We start from the raw sequence: 19983 nt of genomic DNA, 5'->3' as shown, positions 1-19983 counted from the left end.
ACAGCCTATCTCTAACGGTCAAAACTACATTGTATGCACAAAGTATCGCCAACGGTCTACAAATGCTCGGTTTGTGCCTGGATTTCCTCGCGTTGAATTTCCTACCATAATAATACGCATTACAATACGCGATTTCATTTGAATCTCCCTCGCTCAAATCGCAGCTTCGATGGTGAGAAAACCAGTTCCAGCAATTTCCCGTCGCGCCGCTGTATGTACATAAACCCTACGTCATGCAAATGCGTAACATTGGCAACCGGCAAAAGGAAGGAACAAAAGGACGATCGGGACGCTGGATATATAAGACCGAGCCCCGCTTGGCCGAGCTCTCTCAGTCTATACGAGCTATCGTCCTGCACTAGAGAACGCTTTCCAATCACTATTTAGAAATATCTGAGAAACGGTACTGATTAAAGTTGTTGAAGTATTTTTAACGTATCGAGCAGTTTGATTTTTGCGCGTCTCGCCGAGCAGAGCGGTTCAGCGCTCCACGGGCACCGACCAACCACCTTATTTCCCTAACCCACCGACCAGGGGTCGCAACATATGCAATATAAGAACAACGTGCCAGAGTGGGGGAAACGTACGCTATGCGAGGTTCATAGTGCAAGGGGCCAGAGTGGGGGGAACGTATGTACACGGACGTTACAAAGTATTGGTAACACGAATTAGAATCCTTATTGGGTGTGCACATTCTTGCGTTTAGTTACCTATCTAGAGTAACTTTCGTATTTTATGTTCGTGAAATTTCTAGAAGAGTTCTACGTCTCTTACTGTAATAGTTATTTCGTTAATAATTTTGAATCTCGCACAAAGATTTAAGTTATTTATTTAAATAAATATAAGAATTTTGAAGTTAAACGTGTTCCTAATATTTTAGTGAAAAGTTAGTTTTATAGTAGAACGAATTAATATTTAGTAGGTTCTAACTACAAAATTGAATGTAAATTACCTCAGTACGTAGATAGTGATTGGCAAACCTTTATTAAAAGAACTTTCGTAACTTTTGGTAAGTAAAGAATAATTACTATTACGTGAAACTCCTTTATACATATATTTCTTTTTATTAAAGTTATTTATTTAACGAACATTGTTTTTAGGTTATGATTCTTACGTTTTTCTTGATTAATACCTGACTTTAATTGAAAGTAAGATTACTTTTGGATTTTGAATAATTTGTTAAGTAATTTACGAGACCATATTAAATGTGTAAAAATTGAATAACTTTATTTACAGAATACTTAATTGAGTATGTTAATATTGTATATCAAATATTCGTTTATTTATTTATTTGAAATTTAATCTCACATATAAGAATATGATTATAGCATTGAATGGATGTTCTTGTTAGACAATGCCGGGTATAGTTAAAACAAGTTGTAGAGCTATGGAATATTGGCATTTACTGATTTTTTTTAATGGTGTTGATTTCTCTGCTAGCAAGATCATTTCTCTCTTAACCTTTGACTATTACTATCGATCTGTAAGAATATTACTTATTAATTACTTATTTATCTCTATTTTTCTTCTTGCATGACTTAAGAGCCTGGCACTGTAGGCACTTTTTAGTTATAGTATAATGTTCAGTTACTAAAATTATTAGCTGATAATGTGTTTCCAGTTGCTAGTGAGAACAATTTATTTTTCCTTAGTAGACTATGAAACTGTTAATAGTAGTTACATTACTCATTTTCTGTTATTTCTATAAACAGTAGGTCAAAGTACAAAAACAAAGCTAAACAATTTATAATAAAAATAGGAATCAATGAAAATAAGTATGACTAAATTATGAACAAAAATCAAACTTTATTAAAAAATCAGATTATATGCCTTCATAGCACAGTGTACATATTCTTTTAGCACACTGTAAGCAGATTAGAAAGTTACATTTTTTGCAAGGATATTTTATGCCTCTAGGAAAAGAATTACAAAAAGGTTTTTAATACACTTACTACTATTCAATTGAACATGAACGCCTTCATTATTGATGTGTAAAGTAAGATTTTGATTTTTTGCAAGATATCTATATTTTTACCATAAAATGTACAAAATTTCACAAAATTATTCTATATAATCCCTCAATTAACTGAGTTCTGAATCATCTGACCTCTAATTTTTTAAGTATTAATAAGTATCATTGTCTTCCTTTTATTTACGTTTTGCTTAAAAATTCATCAAATATTAGCTGGACATGTTATCTAAATGTACATTATACAGGGTGTTCGGCCACTCCTGTGAAAAATTTTAATGGGAGATTCTAGAGGTCAAAATAAGACGAAAATAAAGAATATCAATTTCTTGACTGAGGCTTCATTAAAAAGTTATTAAAAAATCAAATTAAAAAATTTCAAATCTTTAAAAAAATTATTTTTGGTTGCAGGGCTCAATTACAATCATTTTTGGTGAATAGACCTATCCCCAAAATTCTACCCACTTTCTAGAAAAAAATTCAGTACGGGCGGAACTTTAAACGTTAGTAACTTTTTAACGAAGCCTCTACCAACAAATTAGTATTCTTGATTTTCGTTTTATTTTGACCTCTAGAATCTTCTATTAAAATTTTTCCCCATTTTTTGTATCATCTACAGGTTGTCTATTTTAATTGGATTGAAATGATATTTTCAGCAAAAGTTGTTAGGTACGAAGGGGACATAATGTTGCATAATTATTTTTGTAATGTGTGCAGTAGTAGGGGGGATTTTAAGATCAAGTGTGTTTTTTTAAACGGGACACTATATTTTTATATTTTGTATCATCTACAGGTTGTCTATTTTAATTGGATTGAAATGATATTTTCAGCAAAAGTTGTTAGGTACGAAGGGGACATAATGTTGCATAATTATTTTTGTAACGTGTGCAGTAGTAGGGGGGATTTTAAGATCAAGTGTGTTTTTTTAAACGGGACACTATATTTTTTTGTTTATAATATTACAGCTGTTTTTGAGACGAATTCAACGAGGTAATACATGATGATACTTCGTTTTATGGAAAGTTGTAAAAACATACAAAATCGGGGGTTTGGTCACTTGATGCAGCTCGCCTTCGGCTAGCTAAATCCTGTTTGACCGTGCCATTAATGCAAACCAGACAATTCAGTTGTTAGAAATCTTCTTTCCAATCATGGAAAAATTCGTACCGACGCGACTTTCGGAAACGTGGGAAGTAATAAATATGCAGGTAGTTTACGAATGTTTCACAATAATCGAAGAGTTAGTTTAGCTCTCGTCTTCGGAAGGTCAAGAGCAAGCTTTGCGAAATCAATGAATACGTTAGTGTGGCACTTCGGTGACATTCTAATATTTTTACAGTGAAACGTTACTTTTATGACATTATAATACTTTAATAGTGGAACATTGTTTTTGTAACATTATAATATTTTGATAGTGGAACATTACTTTGGTGTCACTGCAATATTTTCGTAATTGAACATTGCTTTGGTGGCACTCAAATATTTTCGGTAGTGGAACAATAGTTTAGCATTGGTTGTTATTAAATTGTTACATGAAGGATGCTGTTAACTATTCAAGAAAGAATAGAAATAGTCCTACGTGGGGATGGTTATTTAACATATCTCGAAGTTTCTGAAAAATTTTATGAGCGACATCTAAATAGATCGAAATCGACACCGTCAGCAATTAGAAAAATTGTTACGCTGTTTAACACTAGGTTTACGGACACTCGTTACGCATATTTTTATTGTAATTCGCTGTGTTAACAGTTACATTAAAATGCAATTTTTCTTTTAATTAGAGTGTAAATTCATATCACTACATCAATTAAATCCAACATAAATTGCTAACAAATAATATTTATAAGTTCTGTAACGTTAGGTTTAGAATCTTAATGCGTCAAATTGACGTATTCCGTAAACCTAGTGTTAAAGACACTGGAAGCATCATAAGCATCAACTGACGATAATAAAATAAATGTATTCGCTGCAGTTTAAAGCAATCCAACATTATCTCTTCGAACAGTGGCTGCTAATTGTGCACTGTTCGGAAAATATTAAAAATAAATCACTTTAAGGTCTTTAAATTAACTATCGTACACAAACTTCTTCCGTGGGATTTTAGACCTCGTATTGAATTTGCTTTGTGGGTATCCGAGAAAATTGGTGACGATACAAATTTCGTTCAGTAAATAATGGTAACCCGACGAGTGTATTGTGACGCTGCTTTTTGCTGCGGGTAGGAACTCGGGAAATCGTAGGACAGAAGAGGAAAAGGAGGGGATGCGTTTCGTCCGGGCCTGTTAGCGGACTCGTCAGTAAGACTTTTTAATAGGCCCTGCCTTAGACGACCGGGATATTGGGAAGTCGGTCAAGGATGGTATATACAGGGTGTTCGGCCACCCCTAGGAAAAATTTTAATGGGAGATTGTAGAGGCCAAAATAAGACGAAAATCAAGAATATCAATTTGTTGATGGAGGCTTCGTTAAAAAGTTATTAACGTTTAAAGTTCCGCCCGTTCTGAATTTTTTTCTCGAAAATGCGCAGGATTTCGGGGGTATGTCTATTCACCAAAAATGATTGTAATTGAGCCTCGTAACCGAAAATAATTTTTTCAGAACGATTTTGAAATTATTTTTTTTCGTCGAAAAATTTAGGCACCTAATTAGATTTTCGGTAAGGAATTTTTGTCTCGAAAATGCGTAGGATTTCGGGGGTATGTGTAATGACCAAACATGATTGTAATTGACCTCCGCATCCAAATATAATTTTTCCAGAACGATTTGAAATTTTTTAATTTTGTCGAAGAATTTGTCCATCTACTCGAATTTTTTTCTCGAAAGTGCGTAGGAATTCGAGGGTATGTCTATTCACCAAAAATGATTGTAATTGACCCCCGCAACCGAAAATAATTTTTCCAGAACGATTTGAAATTTTTGAATTTAATTGTTAATAACTTTTTAACAAAGCCTCAGTCAAGAAATTGATATTCTTGATTTTCGTCTTATTTTGGCCTCTAGAATCTCCCATTAAAATTTTTCCCAGGGATGGCCGAACACCCTGTATAGCAACCGAAGGATTGATCGAGCGTTTGTGAGAGCGCGACCCCTCTAGTGGCGAGCATGAGAGGCGACGCCACAGTATCTTTCGCACAAATGGATTAATTTGCCACCAGAATTCAAAAATCTAGGCTAAAAACAATCCAGAATGGATTCGGGAAAATAATATGCAATACCGCCAATCTCTGATGGTATGGTGCGGTATTCATGATAGAAAAATAATTGGATCATACTTTTTTGACGAATCTGTTAACGCGCATGTTTATCTGGAATTTCTGTATTCATATTTATTGAATGTTTTGCACGACGTGTCTCTTGCTTCAAGAAACAATTTATGGTTTCAACATGATGGTGCTCCTCTGCACAATGCAGCGTCAGTACGAGCTTGGCTAGATCAAGAATTCAGAAATAAATGGATTGGATGAGGCGATCATGTAACGTGTGGCTCCTAAGATCACTCGATTTCTCACCGTGTGATTTTTTTCTCTGGGGATATTTAAAAAAACCATATTTACCAAACACCTATTGAAAATGTCGATCACTTACGAAGAAGAATTATAAGAACATGCGCGACTGTCAGGCGGGAAATACTCAAAAATGTTGAAACAGAATTTGTGAGATGGTTGTAAAACTGCATTCATCAAAAGGACACGTTAAAGGAATAATCAGAACAAATCAATAAATGATTCCAAATTAAGTGGTAAGTCTAACTGCAAATAATTAATTCATAGTCTTCCAGAAATTACTTAATTAGGTGAAAATTTTTCTAGCGATTGAGTGGTCTGATCTGCATTAGTGGCACAGGGTTTGAAACAGGGTTTAGCTAGTCGAGAGCGAGCACCACGAATTGACCTGATCCCCGATTTTTTATGTTTTTACAACCTTCCATAAAACGAAATGTCATCGTATACTACCTCGTTAAATTCGTCTCAAAAAGAACTACACTGGCGTGCAAAATTTAGGAAACACTAAATTTTCATCGAAAAATTGCTGATATTTAAAGTGTGATAACTTCTTAGCAAAACATCATACAACAATCATGATTGTAGCGCTTAAAAAAATTTTCGATGTCTGTACAGTCATTTGAAATCGAACAATTTTTGAAAAAGAAAACATCCTCGCTTCTCCACCCTCCCACGTGACGCAGAAATGACCCTGGAGAAAACTGTTGGAGGATTCTGAAAATAGGGGTTCCAAGCTTTAAAACGACTTCAGAATGATTGTTGTATGATGTTTTGTTACGAAATTACCACACTTTAAATATCAGCAATTTGTCGATGAAAGTTTAGTGTTCCCTAAATTTTGCATGCCAGTGGATAACATCACGAAAAAAAATGTAGTATTCCGTTGAAAAAATACACTTGACCTTGAAATCTCCCCCATTACCCTCCTGAGATATTCCAAAGAGTCCAGTTAAAAAAGACACCCTGTATGTATTATACTGTAGAAATAATATTTTAAATGGTATTGTATACATTTAGATAATAATTTAGTAAAGTATTATGATAAATTTATAACATACCTGTTGTTCTAAGGTAAAAAATTCTCCTCACTTTTCAAGACTCTTAATTATGCGATCAATCGTTGTCCCTGCTAGGTTGAATAATCAAGGAATTACTATACATATATTATGTAGAGTGTATGCTGAAACTTGGGATATGAATGTGGAATCATAAAACATATAAATTTTTTCTGTGAAAGTAGACTTGTGAGTGCTTCCTTCGAGAGATGTTTTATCTCGTTTGTTGATGAAAAGAAATTATGTTTGCAAGCATACTTGCAGAGGTAAAATGTGTTTGTTTTATGATTCTGTATTCATATCTCAAGTTTGAGCATTTTACCCAGGAACACTCTGTATAATGAGATTGTATGTGTAATAATAAGTATAGTACTACTATTAACATTATCAACATTACATGTACTACTAATTATTTGCTCGAAATGGAAGTAAGTGGAATGTTTCTTACAGTTCTTTTATTAAAAGACATCTTTTGCTTTTGTAATATTCATTTTTCGTCATATTTTAGTAAAAACATACCAATGGATATATAATGTAAATAGTTTGTGAATTTCATAAAAAGTAGTATCAAACATAACCAAAATCTAATATAGATTACTAAACTTTTTGTTTTATGTCTGGGTTTGTGTCAAACGATACATATCATAATCGTCAATTCGAATTGTCAGACGATTATCTACTGCTACAAATTTTAATTTTTACTAAAATGCTTTTAACGAATGTAAACAGTAACATACACATTTCCTAATAAAAATATTAATGCGTACAATTGTAGAAAAAGTAACAAATGTATAATTCGATTAAGTTTATAGTTTTATTATGATATATATGTATAATGTATTTGCTGTAATATTGGTAAATGGATATGATATTCTATGTTTCAGGAATAAGTATTTATTTTAGTTGATATATTGAGACATTATAACGTACAGAGAGCTTTTGACTCTTCAGAGATGGCCAAGTGGGGTCAAGGAGATCCAAGATGGATAGTCGAAGAAAGGCCTGATGCTATTAATGTTAATAACTGGCACTGGTATGAAATAAAATGCATGCAATAATTTTAGTATGTTTAATTTTTAAGTTAAATGTGTGTGTATCTTTTGGATTACATAAATTCAGTATAAATATGCAATGTATGTACTATTGTGCAAGCTTGTTTGCAATTATGCCAATGCGATTCTTATCAGAGAATTTCATTGGAGATCTGTTATGCACATGTTCAATAATTTTTGCCATTGTGCTGTAAAATCGTTCTTCGTTTCTGTATATCTTTTCACGAAGGACGACTATAATTGTTCTTACAAAGGGATTACAGAATATGTTATGTCTCTATTTTAATAAGATTTCATAGGTATATAGAGAACCGAAAAATAGTTGAACCCCGTTTGACTGTTTGCTCCAGTACTTGATAATTTACGAGATATTAAGCAATAAAGATCGTAATTTGACCCCTGGTTCAACAAGTATTTAAAATGTAACTGTTTTTAAAAATAAACGGTGGCCAAGCGGTTATGGTCGGACCTTTTCGAATTATTGAGTTGTACAGGGTGTCATTGAATTACATGATTTCCTTAAAAAGGAAATGTAGTGTACTTAAAATGGAGTAAAAACTATTGTGTCGAAAATGCATAATTAATCAGACAAATAGTACCAAAGATATAGGAAAAGATATCAATACTTCGCATTATTAACATAAATAAGCTGAAATAAATGTTTGGAATGGCTATTATTTTCACATATACATATAAAAGTTAACTCACCGCAAAAGTGACTGACATGTCTTTTGTAAGATATAGTGCGTATCATAAATATACCAATCTTTGAAAATTTAAGAAATTTGATTATTCAGAAATGAATTATGTCTTAATAGTATTTTAAAATGCTAAGTAGTATCATAAAAATCAATTCAAAATTCAAAAACAGATTTTTTAGTTTGTTGTAATTAATAATTTAGGTAATGAAATTACTGTTTTATCAGTGTTTCATAAATATATCAACTATATAGAAAATTTATTTTAGTTAAAATCTTAATAATTATAAAGATTAAATAAAAATTTAATAATTATTGCATTTCTTCAATCACGAATTACAGTTACTCACAAAAGTATCCACTCATCATATGAGTATAACGTAACATATATAACAATATAATAATATAACATATTTTGCTTAGTTAATTAATGTTACTGGTTCGGCCACGAATTTGATGCACCAATTTGCGGGTTTTTTAAAACATTTTTAGTGATACATATTCCGTTCTTCTCTGCGACTTAAAATTTTTGGACAGCCATTGCAGGGATTGTTAACCACACTATTAGTGCATTGACATTTTTTCATTATATCTTTCACTGTACTATGTGGTATTTTAACAATATTTAATAGGATTAGTTGCTCTAACATGGAATACTTTTTTTATACACATGTTTCACTTGCTTGCAGAACTTTTATAAAAACTTAAATATCATGAATTTATAGAAAATGTTATGCTCTTTTGACTGTTAACAGTCAAATTTTAAATATAAGAACGGTTTAGGAAATGTTTACTTTTTTTACTGACATTGGGAGGTCACAACCTGTCAACCTCGGATTTGGACCAAAGGGTATAGCCCAATAAGGGAGTCAAATGTGCCCCCAAACCAAATTGTACGTGGGATGAGTTATTCGATAGTTTATCGAAAGAAAACCCTATGTGCTAATTTTTAACTTGAAATCTCAACGGTGGAGGTACTAATAGCATGATAAAGAAAATCATGTTTTTGCACAATTTGTCTCTTCCTCTTGAGTAAAACAATTTTTTTAAATTCAGAGACATTTTGGGTACCGGGGCACATATTTTGGAAGCTTTTACAGATAGTAAAATGTCAAAAATCACAAAAAATGCTGATTAAGCATTGAAGGAGTTGCAGAACTACTTTTATATTTTTACAGTAAACAGGTTTTGTTATTGCTATTATTCTCAATTTTTTTCAGATTTTTCATTTTGGAGCGCCGTAGTGAAAAAAAATAAAAACCGATTTTTCCTCATTTTCTGCATGGTAGAGTAACTTACAAGTTGAATTTTGTTGTATTCTTTAAGATATGAGTGTTTCGTGTACTGTTCAATATTTCTACACTAAGCAGAATTACATAAGAATTGAAAAAAATAAAATAAAGCCAACGTTGAGCGCAATATATCCTAAAGAATCGACGATATTTCCAACCGCGCCGTTAGCGCAGCAGTGAAGTGTCCGACTGTGGAATCGCTGGAAATTTTTTGTCCAGTCTCTCTTTTGGACTTTATACTGTATATTAAGGAAGTATTGCTGTCTAAGCTGTCAATTTCACGGCCCTTTTTGTGATTGTTTTTTTAATGATAGATAGGCTGTTTTGTACTGAGACTTTGTAGACATATTTATTCATCTTATAAGCATGTACAATATTTTTTTCATGGAAAAATATTAAAAATCGTGGGAAGTATAACTTTTTATTTAATGGCTCTTTTGGAAAAGGTACTCCAATGGCTTCCACGATTCCAGATAATTTGAAACAGGGGGGGGTTAAAGTATCTTCATAAGGAAAGTTGTAGTTATAGCAGGAACTACAAGTTTCGAATTTCTATTTGTCAATCGTTCTTTTGTCTTTAGCGTATCAAAAAAAAATAGTACAACTCGATATTTTTTAAATCTCTAGTTCCAGCTATAAAGGCGTGTCTGCTGAATATTCTCGCTAAATTTGAAGTCAATCGGATTGCTAGGTCTTGAAATATCATATAAGCCAGTTTAAATGCCAAATAAATATATCTGCAAAATGTCACTACAAAACAACCTACCTGTCATTAAAAAAAAATCACAAAAAAAGGCCGAAGAAATGACAGCCTAGACAGCAATACTCCCTTAACACTGTAACACATATACAGGATTGTATATTGCAATAGTTTAACAATATGTATCGTTAATTATTTTGAAGTTATTTTCAAATGATGTGGAGATAAGAAAATACTCCTACGCAAAAATCGCTCCAAAATTATTTCTATACATATTCAAGATTAAAATATTTTTTAAATACTTTTAAAACATTTATAAGTACGTATAGATCATTGTTATATAGTTAGCACTTGAACAAAAAATAATGAATAAAAAAAAAATAGGTAAGTCCAAAAGAGAGACTGGACAAAAAATTTCCAGCGATTCCACAGTCGGACACTTCACTGCTGCGCTAACGGCGCGGTTGGAAATATCGTCGATTCTTTAGGATATATTGCGCTCAACGTTGGCTTTATTTTATTTTTTTCAATTCTTATGTAATTCTGCTTAGTGTAGAAATATTGAACAGTACACGAAACACTCATATCTTAAAGAATACAACAAAATTCAACTTGTAAGTTACTCTACCATGCAGAAAATGAGGAAAAACCGGTTTTTATTTTTTTTCACTACGGCGCTCCAAAATGAAAAATCTGAAAAAAATTGAGAATAATAGCAATAACAAAACCTGTTTACTGTAAAAATATAAAAGTAGTTCTGCAACTCCTTCAATGCTTAATCAGCATTTTTTGTGATTTTTGACATTTTACTAACTGTAAAAGCTTCCAAAATATGTGCCCCGGTACCCAAAATGTCTCTGAATTTAAAAAAATTGTTTTACTCAAGAGGAAGAGACAAATTGTGCAAAAACATGATTTTCTTTATCATGCTATTAGTACCTCCACCGTTGAGATTTCAAGTTAAAAATTGGCACATAGGGTTTTTTTCGATAAACTATCGAATAACTCATCGCACGTACAATTTGGTTTGGGGGCACATTTGACTCCCTTATTCGGCTATACTCTTTGATAGAGTTGTAGGGGCGGGCTGATGTCCAAACGTAATCTGTAAAATATTAGACTTTTATGGCCAACCATTTTTTAAAAAAATAAAGTATAGTTTAAAATTTCGAAGTCGTCGGATCGAATTTGTTTCTTTTTTCTTTTTAAATTGTAGGTTTTGACGAGAGGAGCACAAAAGCCTAATGCATTTTTATTGTATCATCAATTTTTTGTAACGGGACAAATGCACACGTACTTTACAGTTTGGACATGTTTTTAACAGCCGTCGTAGCCGTGGAGTTAGCTTTGGCAATTCGACCCGAAAGTGGAGGTTTTGTGTCCTCGGAATTAGTGCATTTTTTTTTTCGCTTAATTTTTATTTATTTTTAATTTTAATTTTTAATATTAGAAAGAAGTAGACTGTTACAATTAAATAAAATACTATTCTGGTTATAAATGTTTATTTCCACACATATTTGACTTTATATTTACATATAAATAAATACAAAAAATAGATAATTATTTTATACGAGTTTGACAATTTATTGTATGGTTTTTACCGTAAAAATAAGGAAAGCAAAACGGTGTTTCATACATGTATGAATGCTGTCGTAACTCTAAAAAGTCCTAAGTGATCTATGTGTACGATATGGAAGGGTCAATCTCCTTTCGACAGTGGGTGTAGCAACCCTTCCTTTTTCCCTGTTGGTGTTTTATAATATACAGGGTGTCCCGTAAATAGTGTAAGAGCCGGAAATGTGGGGTAGCTGAGACGATTCTGAACAACAATTTCCTTTGCAAAAATGTCGGATGGAGCTTCGTTTTTGAATTATTAACGAAAAACACTGACGAATCACGGCGCTTGCCTGCCGCGCGCTCAGGGCCGTCCGAACTAAGAGAGCCACCGTGTCGGGTAGGTAGCAAGATGTGCATCGGAGATACGTCGAGGAACGAATACAAATAATTAAAAATACTACCACCGCAACTGTTACCTCTGCGGATTGGATAAATCAGCCAGCTAAATCGAATTTATTAATTATTTGTATTCGCTGTTTCCAAGGAAGAAGGAATAAAATGTGGGAAGATGCTCTCGGAATTTTTACGAAATTAATTCTTCGCACCTGAATGACGCTTCTCGCCAGAGTGTGTTAAAATTAAAATAAGAATTATTTTCAGAAAATTAAAATAAATACGGTAAGAACCATTTGTAATCGTTTGTTATTAAAAACTGTACTGGAAAAGCAGACTGGATTTGTGCGTACCGAAACATTCTTCGCATGCAAGGGATTAATAGAGAATTAATTGAAATTCGCCTTACCCATTTACTTGCAAGTTGCAATAGGGCCGGTTAGTGCACCCCTGTCAATCATGGAAAGGTCGAAGACCCCAATAAAAATCAGCTGATGGGACGGCCCGGTCACTGCACTCGCTTCTTACCCCGAAAACACTTCACAGCACGGTCACTAGCACTTTTCACTTTTACATTTTCGGGGTAAGAAGCGGGTGCAGTGACCGGGCCGTCCCATCAGCTGATTTTTATTGGGGTCTTCGACCTTTCCGTGATCGACAGGAGTGCACTAACCGGGCCTTATTGTCAGCGCAGCAGAGCAACTTGCTAGTAAATGGGTAAGTCGAATTTCAATTATTTCTCTATTAAAGCCTTTGCATTCGAGGAATGTTTCGGTATGCACAAATCCAGTCTGCTTTTCCAGTACAGTTTTTAATAACAAACGATTACAAATGGTTCTTACCGTATTTATTTTAATTTTCTGAAAATAATTCTTATTTTAATTTTAACACACTGGCGAGAAGCGTTACTCAGGTGCGAAGAATTAATTTCCTAAAAATTCCGAGAGTATCTTCCCACATTTTATTCCTTCTTCCTTGGAAACAGCGAATACAAATAATTAATAAATTTGATTTAGCTGGCTGATTTATCCAATCCGCAGAGGTAACAGTTGCGGTGGTAGTATTTTTAATTATTTGTATTCGTTCCTCGACGTATCTCCGATGCACATCTTGCTACCTACCCGACACGGTGGCTCTCTTAGTTCGGACGGCCCTGAGCGCGCGGCAGGCAAGCGCCGTGATTCGTCAGTGTTTTTCGTTAATAATTCAAAAACGAAGCTCCATCCGACATTTTTGCAAAGGAAATTGTTGTTCAGAATCGTCTCAGCTACCCCACATTTCCGGCTCTTACACTATTTACGGGACACCCTGTAGATATAGAACGTATCTACAGGGTGTCCCAGCTAAAGTGTGACAGTCGCGATATTTCAATAACTATTGATGATACGAAAAAATTGTTTATGTGAAAATTACAGGATAAAGTAGGATCTTTATTTTGGCGTAAACGAAAATTTTGTTTATGTTATTAATTAAAAAGATACGATGGTGAAGTTTAATTTTTTAAATGGAACTGTATATTTTTTTTTGGATCATGCAATAGTGTTTTTCAAAACGAATTCATTAACCTGCAATTTATTTACCCGATTTTTATTAGTTTTCAAGATATAGGCGGAGACGTCTCGGCTTGAGTGGCAAGTCATAAAAACAGTCCTACTGTGCCTGTTAAAACCGATAGCAAGGGCCTACGCTTGGAACGGTAGGCCCGAAGAGTAAGAAACATGAAAAGTATTAACCATTCAAATTATTAATGACACCATCCTCGATGCGCCAAACTTGGACCGTAATGGACAATACTTTCCATGTTTCTTTTCTTTTCGGACCTGCCGTTCCGAGCTAGACCCTTGCTATCGGTTTCAACAGGCAAAGTCAAACTGCGCAACAATAGGCCCACTTTTATGACTTGCCACTCAAGCCGAGACGTCTCCGCCGAAAATCAGTAAACTTCCAAACGTTATATCTTGAAAACTAATAAAAATCGGGTAAATAAATTGCAGGGTAATGAATTCGTCTTGAAAAACACTATTGCATGATCCAAAAAAAAAAATATATAATTTCATTTAAAAAACGAAATTTCACCATCGTATCTCTTAAATTAATAACATAAACAAAATTTTCGTTTACGCCAAAATAAAGACCCTATGTTATCCTGCAATTTTCATATAAACAATTTTTTCGTATCATCAATAGTTATTGAAATATCGCGACTGTCACACTTTAACTGGGACACCCTGTATTTACATAACGGGTTACAAAATCTCGCATGTGAGGAAAATAATATATTTCTTCCAATTTCACCAGTGTTTTATTCACGCCGAGGCGTGCGATTGTGCGGTGCGCATCGGATACTACATCAAATCTTAAATCAGTTGGAACGTATAATCTCCAGATTCCTCGGGTTGTCTCGTACACACACGCATTATACATAGTAAATTGCTTATGCGTTTTTTGATCCCCTGCTTCTAATTGATCGCGAATTTTTAGAATAAGCGGATCCGTCCGTTACATTGCCGCAACTCAGTCGGTGGTGATATCAACCCCTAAAACGGGTAGTCCTGCTAGAAGTACGTCCTCGCCTGGTTCGATAGGGTTTCTACTTAACGCGTTCGCGATAGAATTTTGTTCCCCCTTATGATACTCGATTCGGTAATTGAATTCGGATAGCCTGAGAAACTATCTTGCGATTCGTGGACTCATCTCGCGCTTACCTTCTAATAATTTTAGACTATTACAATCGGTACGTATCACAAATTCAACACCAATTAAATATACCCGAAACCTGTCTAATGCGCAAACAATTGCTAGGGCTTCAAGCTTATACGAATGGTATTTTAATTCTTCTGGCGTAGTTTACCGGCTGTAATAACTTATTGGGTGCCATTTCCCGTTGGATTGTTTCTGCAGTAATACCGCCCCGAGTCCTACACTACTCGCGTCCGTTTGAACTTCGGTCTCCGCAGTAGGGTTATACATAGCTAAAACAGGCCTCGACAGAAGCCTTCGTTTTATTTCCCGGAACGCGGCGTCTTGGTCTGTTCCCCAGTTAAACACCTACCCTTTTTCAACAAATCTGTGATTGGATTCATAACAACGGCGAAATTTCTAATGAAACGTCTGAAATAATTCGCTAATCCTACGAAGCTTCTCCCGGAGTAGGGAATGACTCAACGCTTCGGAGTTTTCGGCTACCTGGTCGTATCACGCCTGTCTGTATCTCGAATCCGAGGTATTTGAACTTAGTTTTCAAAAAGTGACATTTCTCTAGCTTTATTGTCAAATTCGCGCTCCTTAACGCCTCGAAAACCTACCGTAGTCTCTCAAGCCCCTGTTCTATGTCTTTGGAAGGTATCACGATATCGTGGAGATAGGCTATGGCTACGCGGTATAATAATTTAGCTAAAACTATATAGATCAGTCTCTGGAAAACAGCCGGAGCATTGTAAAGCCCGAAAGGCATACTTAAACTGATAGTGCCCATCCGGCGTAATGAAGGCTGTTTTTTCGCATGATCCTCTGCTCCTTGGCACCTGAAAGTAACCGCTAAATAAATCTAAACTAGTATAGTAGATGTTTCCCTGAAGTTGATCCAATTGATCGTCAATTCTCGGCGACGGATGTTTGTCTCGCACGGTATTTTTATTTAAAGTGCGGTAATCTATGCACATTCTAACTTCTCCGCTCGCCTTTCGTACCAAGAGTACCGGACTCGTGAATGGCGACGCGCTATCTTCGATAATGTTTGCGCCCGTGAGTTTGGAGATGGTGTCCTTCAGCTGCTTTCGTTCATGGTAGGATAGTTGATATGATCGGAAGTACACCGGTTTGTCGGTTTGAGTTCGATGTGCATTTCGGCCTTGTCGATGCATTCAATTTGACGCACGTTTCTGGCCACCAGATCCCGATACTCGTTGATCAGTTCCAGTAACTGTTGTGCCTCCTCCCCGGATGCGTCGGTGTCTATTTCGTCCAACGTCACTGGCTCTTCGTTGATCTCACGTCTGATTTCTCGTCTCTCGTAATGCTCGCCTCGCGCCACCGTTTCTCCTGCTTTAATGGTTAGATCATTCCCTGTGACATTTAAAACGGGAATAAACGTACGACCTTCGCTATCGGTTTCTACGATACATCTCGGAATCAGTGTGCCCGTGGGCCGCGGCCCTCCCTCGACGCACAGCTCCTGATTCGATAGGGTACCACTCACCGTGATGTGTCCCAAATAATTGGAAGGTATCACCTGTTCTTTCTACGTCTGCAATCTCGTCTTCCCTGATGGTCCTGCTGCGTCTCATACTAGCAAGGAACGTTCGCGAACGGTCCGGCTCCGATTTTGATGAAACTTCGTACACTTATAAAACAACCAAAAATAATCGATACGTATTTTTTTTTAGCTGCGGTAACTCGAGTTTAAGGGGTGAAACTACCCCTTGAAGTTTTAGCTCGAAACGGCTATCTCGAAAACGGAAATACATACGAAAAAATTGTTAATGAGCGAGGTTAATGGTTTCTTATGTACAATAACATGGTATTAAAAAATTTAACAAAATACAATTTGTTTATAACAAAAAAAAATTTAGTAACTTAATTTTTCATTTTATTGAAATTTTCATAATAACAAAAAATGACGAGCATTTTATTCCAAATTCATTGGTATGTAACATTTTAAAATTGTTTCTTATAGTTTTGCAGATTTTGATGATTTACATCTTGGGCGTACATCCACTATGCTAGTAGCCGTTCTAACTTTGATTTTAATGAAGCACTGCAGGCCTGCACTAAATTATACAATACAATTTTAAATTTAAATTTTAAATTTTACACCGAAAATAATTTTTCCAGAACGATTTGAAATTTTTTAATTTTGTCGAAAAATTTCACACTCTCGAATTTTTTTCTCCAAAGTGGGTAGGAATTTGAGGGTATGTCTATTCACCAAATATTATCGTAATTGAGCCCCGCAACCGAAAATAATTTTTCCAGAACGATTTGAAATTTTTTAATTTTGTTGAAAAATTTCACACTTTCTTGAATTTTTTTCTCCAAAGTGGGTAGGAATTTGAGGGTATGTCTATTCACCAAATATTATCGTAATTGAGCCCCGCAACCGAAAATAATTTTTCCAGAACGATTTGAAATCTTTCGTTTTCGCAGAAAAATTTAGGCACCTACGCCCTGTCGATTTTTCTTAAATATTCGTTTTTAGTTTTTAATAATTTTGTTTGATACCCTACAGAAAAATTGTCTAATATTTTTTTGTAGGTGCCCATGGGCTTTGCTTTAGAAAAAAATTTCAATGATGTACCTTTACTATTGTAGGAATTATGGCCGTTTAAAAATTGGACCACTTTTACGGGGTTCTTCACATTTTACGGGATCAACGAGCAACTTTTCCAATATTTTTAGAATTCTTACATATTCTCTACTAAAATACGCGTTGATTGCTTTTTTAAACATTAAAATCCTTCAATCCGTTCAGAAGTTACGACGTTTTAAAGATATGCATGAAATTTCAGGGAAGCATTTTTGGCCTCACATTAGATTTTCGGGTAAACAATTTTTGTCTCGAAAATGCGTAGGATTTCGGGGGTATGTCTAATGACCAAAAATGATTAGAATTGACCCCTGTAACTAAATATAATTTTTTTAGTATGATTTGAAATTTTTTAATTTCGTCTAAAAATTTCAGTACCTACTCGAATTTTTATCTCGAAAGTGAGTAGGATTTCAGGAGTATGTCTATTCACCAAAAATGATTGTAATTGATCCTCACAACCGAAAATAATTTTTTTAGAACGATTTGAAATTTTTTAATTTAATTTTTTAATAACTTTTTAACGAAGCCTCAGTCAAGAAATTGATATTCTTGATTTTCGTCTTATTTTGGCCTCTAGAATCTCCCATTAAAATTTTTCCCAGAGGTGGCCGAATACCCTGTATAGATGAAAAACCAAATGCTTTCCAGAATCCTGTTGAGTACTGCTATTCTGTTAAAAATGAACCAAGATGCCATATTTGTGGTAACGTGGCAATAATTAAATTCACATGGTGTAAGAAATCTTTATGTTTCAAACATTTTTTCGATGAGTACCACTATTATCGAAACTACATAGAGTAATTACTATACACACTGTATGTATTTATAATTCATAAATCGCTCCACCTTTGGCACGATGTCATAGGTGGGCAATAAAAACAATTAATTTTTTCATTGCTGTTAAGAAACTTGTTACTGTTATTATTACTTGTTACTTGTTACTGTATAATTGAGTGCAAGCCTACAGTGCTTCATTAAAATCAAAGTTAGAACGGCTACTAGCATAGTGGATGTACGCGCAAGATGTAAATCATCAAAATCTGCAAAACTGTAAGAGGCAATTTTAAAATGTTACATACCAATGGATGTGGAATAAAATGCTCGTAATTTTTTGTCATTATGAAAATTTCAATAAAATAAAAAATTAAGTTAATACATTTTTAATACAAATTGTATTTTGTTAAATTTTTTAACACCATGTTACTGTACATAAGAAACCATTAACCTCGCCCATTAACAATTTTTTCGTATGTATTTCCGTTTTCGAGATAGCCGTTTCGAGCCAAAACTTCAAGGGGTGGTTTCACCCCTTAAACTCGAGTTACCGCAGCTAAAAAAAAATACGTGTGGATTATTTTTGGCTGCTTTATAAGTGTACGAAGTTTTATCAAAGTCGAAGCCGGACCGTTCGCGAACGTTCGTTGTAGGTCGTTCACGCTTGGTGCGATGCGTAGTTTTGTGCTCGTGCTTAAAATGTTGACGCCCGGGTGCTCCGTGCACGGATACCCCACGAGCAATGGCATGTTTTGGGACTCGTTCAGAACGATGTGCGCCTCCATCAGAACTTCCACACCGTCGATGGACAAGGGACAAGATGAACACGCCGGTCGGGCGTTTCACAGCTGCGATCGTCGATGCTGCACCCCCAGCTCGTCCGCTGCGTCTTGTTGGACCGCCACTGCACTGCTTCCCAGGTCGACATAGGCATCTCATCGGTTTCCCAGCGAAAACTGCATTTTTGAAATATTTGTCATGCGTTCTTTTATTTACATGTAGCATATTCGTTCTACCGGTTGTCGGTAACGCTCCCGATGTTGTGTTTCCACGTTTGACTTCGACGACAGCCGTTGTAAACCCCCTTGAGTAATGTCTCGGTTGCTCGCATTTGAAACAAGTTACCGGTTTATATATCTTTGCTTACAAGTTCTCATGGTATGCCCGATCTGTTTACATCTATAACATTTAACATTGACCTTCATACCTCTTTCCGTTTCTAACGGTCCGCGAGCTTCGTTATTTCGAATTGATTCTCGAGTATGCATATTTCCGCTTTGTAAATCGGGTAGCAACTTGCTGGGTTTGGCATATCTGGATAAAGGCCCCAAATAATCTTGGAACCTACTACTGTTTAGGCCGTTGACTATCCACTCGATTGCCTCTCGATCGTCCATGTTTGCCTTGTTGCACCTCGCCAGCTTTTCGTAGTAGTACTCGACAATTCCTTGGTTGGGACGCCGTGTATAATTCTGCGCCTCCATCCTCAACGAGACGGCGGTCTTCTAGCATTGGAAATTCTCCCTCAAGAGCTCGGTCCACCCCCTCCCGCTTCGTTCTCCTCGGGATAAAATATCACGCCAAAGTCTAGCCACACCCGTTAATTTCGAAAGTCTATAGTGTTTAGTCGCGACTTCGTCCCACGAGTACAGTTCACCGTACTCCTCGACCTTGTCTATCCA

The 19983-nt window shown here is 35.2% G+C and overlaps 1 protein-coding gene across 2 annotated transcripts in view; it reads left to right on the top strand.

Annotated features, from left to right (window-relative positions):
• Positions 1-736: 736 nt before the first annotated feature.
• LOC143349808 (activator of 90 kDa heat shock protein ATPase homolog 1) overlaps positions 737-19983 on the top strand; it is a 117880-nt gene continuing 98633 nt past the window's right edge. For both annotated transcript variants that reach the window (XM_076781354.1, XM_076781353.1), the window contains exons 1-2: positions 737-1009; positions 7412-7560. In XM_076781354.1, coding sequence (XP_076637469.1) covers positions 7481-7560 — 80 coding nt within the window. In that variant the 5' untranslated portion in view covers positions 737-1009; positions 7412-7480. The remainder of the gene's footprint in view (positions 1010-7411; positions 7561-19983) is intronic.

This window comes from Colletes latitarsis, chromosome 14 (genome assembly GCF_051014445.1).
Source record: "Colletes latitarsis isolate SP2378_abdomen chromosome 14, iyColLati1, whole genome shotgun sequence".
NCBI lineage: Eukaryota > Metazoa > Arthropoda > Insecta > Hymenoptera > Colletidae > Colletes > Colletes latitarsis.
The sequence above is the reverse complement of the archived record's forward strand: the minus strand, read 5'-3'. Positions and strand labels throughout refer to the sequence as shown.